Source organism: Pygoscelis adeliae, unplaced genomic scaffold, assembly GCF_000699105.1.
Source record: "Pygoscelis adeliae isolate BGI_AS28 unplaced genomic scaffold, ASM69910v1 Scaffold60, whole genome shotgun sequence".
NCBI classification, from domain to species: Eukaryota; Metazoa; Chordata; class Aves; order Sphenisciformes; family Spheniscidae; genus Pygoscelis; species Pygoscelis adeliae.
Genome location: NW_008823954.1, coordinates 1,555,616 through 1,557,194, shown reverse-complemented (window position 1 = coordinate 1,557,194; position 1,579 = coordinate 1,555,616). Strand labels below are relative to the sequence as shown.

At 44.2% G+C, this 1,579-nt stretch overlaps 1 protein-coding gene across 1 annotated transcript in view; it reads right to left on the bottom strand.

Annotated features, from left to right (window-relative positions):
• MEI1 (meiosis inhibitor 1) overlaps window positions 1-1,579 on the bottom strand; it is a 37,853-nt gene that overhangs the window by 17,522 nt on the left and 18,752 nt on the right. Inside the window, 1 exon segment of the mRNA XM_009321987.1 lies at window positions 1,381-1,579. This exon segment is cut by the window's right edge and continues 21 nt beyond it. Coding sequence (XP_009320262.1) covers window positions 1,381-1,579 — 199 coding nt within the window.

Below are 1,579 nucleotides of genomic sequence, written 5' to 3'. Positions count from 1 at the left end.
AGGAATGCTGTACCATTCAGGGAAGGAGCCATTGTTTCTCTTTTGCTTTTTGATAGACCTGTGATGTATACATCTGCTTTAGTTTATGAAGGTTCCAGAACTACTGCCAAAGGTAACAGCGTAGGCAAGTCTCATGGGACACTTCTCCTCCTTAATTTGTACTGGTATGTCAACTCACTGATCACTTTTACTAATGCTCTGCAATGGTGTCAAATGCCTGGATGTTGCTAGCTACTCTGCAATATCACCCTAACTGTGAAAGAACTGCCCTATGCGACAGCCCTCCTGTCAGTCATTTCAGTAACCTGGGATACTAAAATTTACTTCACAGCCTCTTAGATCAGAACAAATACATGCCAGTCTGTAATGCCCGATAGGTGTCCACTCAGAACCAAACCTTGCTTCTTCACTGCCTGATGACATGGGTTTCTATTCTCAGTGATACATAGCTTTAATTTCTCTAACAGGCTGGAGAAGAAACATCACAGCTCTTAGCTTTTGCCCTTACAGGCAAATCTCATGTTCTTGTGTGGAAATGTTAGCAAGTATTTACTATGTGACTGGCTGAACAGTCATGGGACAAGTTGCCACTGATGGGGAGGGGTGACAGGGCAGGTGGGAGACGTGGCAGTGAGAGAAGGCCTCTGAGCAGCCATCAGGACCTGGATTCTGTCATGATTACGTAGGTTAACAGAGCTCATTATGCCAGCTAAATGCAAACACACTAGTCCTGCTACTTCAAGGTCCCTTTCTGCCCTGCACTGATTAATTTTCCCTGCCCCAAGATTTTTATTTTATCTTTTAAGAGCAATAAAACATGCTATTTGCAGTCCTGAAAACTCAAGAGTACTGCAAAAATCTCTCACAAGACTCTCCAGTTAAAAAACAAACAAAATTAAAACCCCAAGCAAACAGAAAGCCATGCCCTCAAGACCTGTTTTCTGCATGCTGCTTTTTCAAAGTTCTTTGTTCCTCATACCCTTCTCATCTGTCAGTAGTAAACCATTGCTCCCAAATTAGCAAAACAGCTTCTTGAAAGGCTGCCACAGAAGAATCTGGAGTACCTAGTTGTATATCTGGATAGAGAAAGGAATGGGGTTTTTCATGGCATACATCAGCAGCACCCTTCAGATCCCTTCCTAGCCAACTCTCAAAAGATCCCTTTCTATCACAGTGGATGGATGACAGAGAAAGAGCTAACACACATACGCAGTCCCATTTTCCATATCAGGCTTCCCTGGGAGGTGGAAGTCTGTGTATACACACATGGGCCCTTCTAGCAGAATCCTTGGCCTCATAACAGCACTAAGAGCTTTAAGAACCAAAAAGCCCCCTAAATCAGGGCCAGGATAGCAGCCTGTCCTTGTGAAAGTCACGTACCAGTAAAATAAGTAAAATGCTGGAATTGCTCTTCAGAATGGGAAGTAATGGGTTAGCACTGTTCAGCTGATCAGACACGCCAAAACCAGCTTCTTCAGTCTCAGTTTGCTTGCAGTCTCCCCAGGAAAACCAGAGTTGGAGGACCTGGTGTCCAAATCTCCCCATAAGTTCAGGGTAGCGCAGGAAGAATTTCAGCAGG